This window comes from Habropoda laboriosa, unplaced genomic scaffold (genome assembly GCF_001263275.1).
Source record: "Habropoda laboriosa isolate 0110345459 unplaced genomic scaffold, ASM126327v1 scaffold6098, whole genome shotgun sequence".
Classification (NCBI taxonomy): Eukaryota; Metazoa; Arthropoda; class Insecta; order Hymenoptera; family Apidae; genus Habropoda; species Habropoda laboriosa.
The window spans coordinates 1-1,247 of NW_017105981.1; the positions used below are offsets into that span (position 1 = coordinate 1).

The 1,247-nt window shown below is 39.0% G+C and overlaps 1 protein-coding gene across 1 annotated transcript; it reads left to right on the forward strand.

Annotated features, from left to right (window-relative positions):
- Positions 1-526: 526 nt before the first annotated feature.
- On the forward strand, positions 527-1,075 carry LOC108578283 (protein ARV1; the record flags this gene model as incomplete). Its single annotated transcript, XM_017941582.1, has 1 exon — positions 527-1,075. A coding segment is annotated over one exon (549 nt), but the record flags the coding sequence as incomplete, so codon positions are not given.
- Between the last annotated feature and the right edge of the window lie 172 nt (positions 1,076-1,247).

Here is a 1,247-nt window from a genome sequence, read left to right on the forward strand (position 1 = left end):
TCCAACCGTTCGAGGAGACACAACACATTCGAAAAATTCTCTCGTGTGAACAAGATACTCTCTTCAGCCGTTCAAGTACAATTCGAATCAAGTCGTCAATCGTTCGTGACGCACTGTACGTTTTGCTAACGTTTGAGCAAAGTAGATTTTGAACTAGTTACCCAAGATTAATTTGGCGGGTAACAGTCGCGACCGCGAGCTTCCTGTTGAACATCGCAGAAGATCGCGACGCGACACTTATACTCGACTGTTGCTAACGAAGCGTGGGTAATCAACAAGCCGCGTTAGTATGTGGGCATTCACACGGAAACGCGTAATTCGGGAATTTTCTATTCGCTTCCTAACAATTCGATTATGACAAGGACAGACAGCTGTCCCTCTTTGAATTCGAGAATTCGAAGAATTCGTCGCGTATCTCGTTGATGGTTGTTACAAACTTAATTTTCATTAGGACCCGAAGACTGAAAATACCTACATCTTATTTCATTTAAATGTTATCATGTTAGATAATGTTAATTTAATTCAGTTTTAATATATATGTACATTGTATATTATTTGTTTCAGGAATCGTGTGGCTCTTTGGCTGATAAATATATCGAATACGACTCAGTCGTAATCCTTGTTGATTTAATATTACTTGATAAACGGGCGTACAGGCACCTGCTTTACAACTGTAACCTGAAGCCTTGTTGGAAACTAATAATAATTCTCTGGCTTGTTGAATCTTTCCGCAATTTTTCCTTATGCGAAAATAACGCAAAATATGTTCAAAATTGGAAGGCATTTCAATACCATTTTAATGGATATTGCAATCTTTATTTAATATTATTCAAGACTGCTTTTGCCCACGTTGCCTTCATTTTTATTGTAATTCTTTTGACGGAAATTAAGTGGTATCTTCAACCGAATAATTCAAATAAATGCAGTGTGACACGTCTGACGGAAGCTTTAGTAATTGGTGGAGCCGGAAAACTGTTAGGACTACTAGAAATCACTTGGAGGCATGTTTTTGAAGCACCTCACCACTTCCTTATATTCGGATATACTCTTCTTTGTCTGATCACAGCTTATTTAGGTAAGAATTTTTATACACCTAATGCTATTGTGGCGGGTACGTCGTCGTCAACAAACCCTTACCGAACCTCGTTCTATTCTGCCACGCGAACTTTCTCTTTTCCAACTCCTTCAGATTTTAGTTTCCGTTCTTATGTCTCTCCCCGGGTTAAGACTTGCCTTCGTCCTCGAGT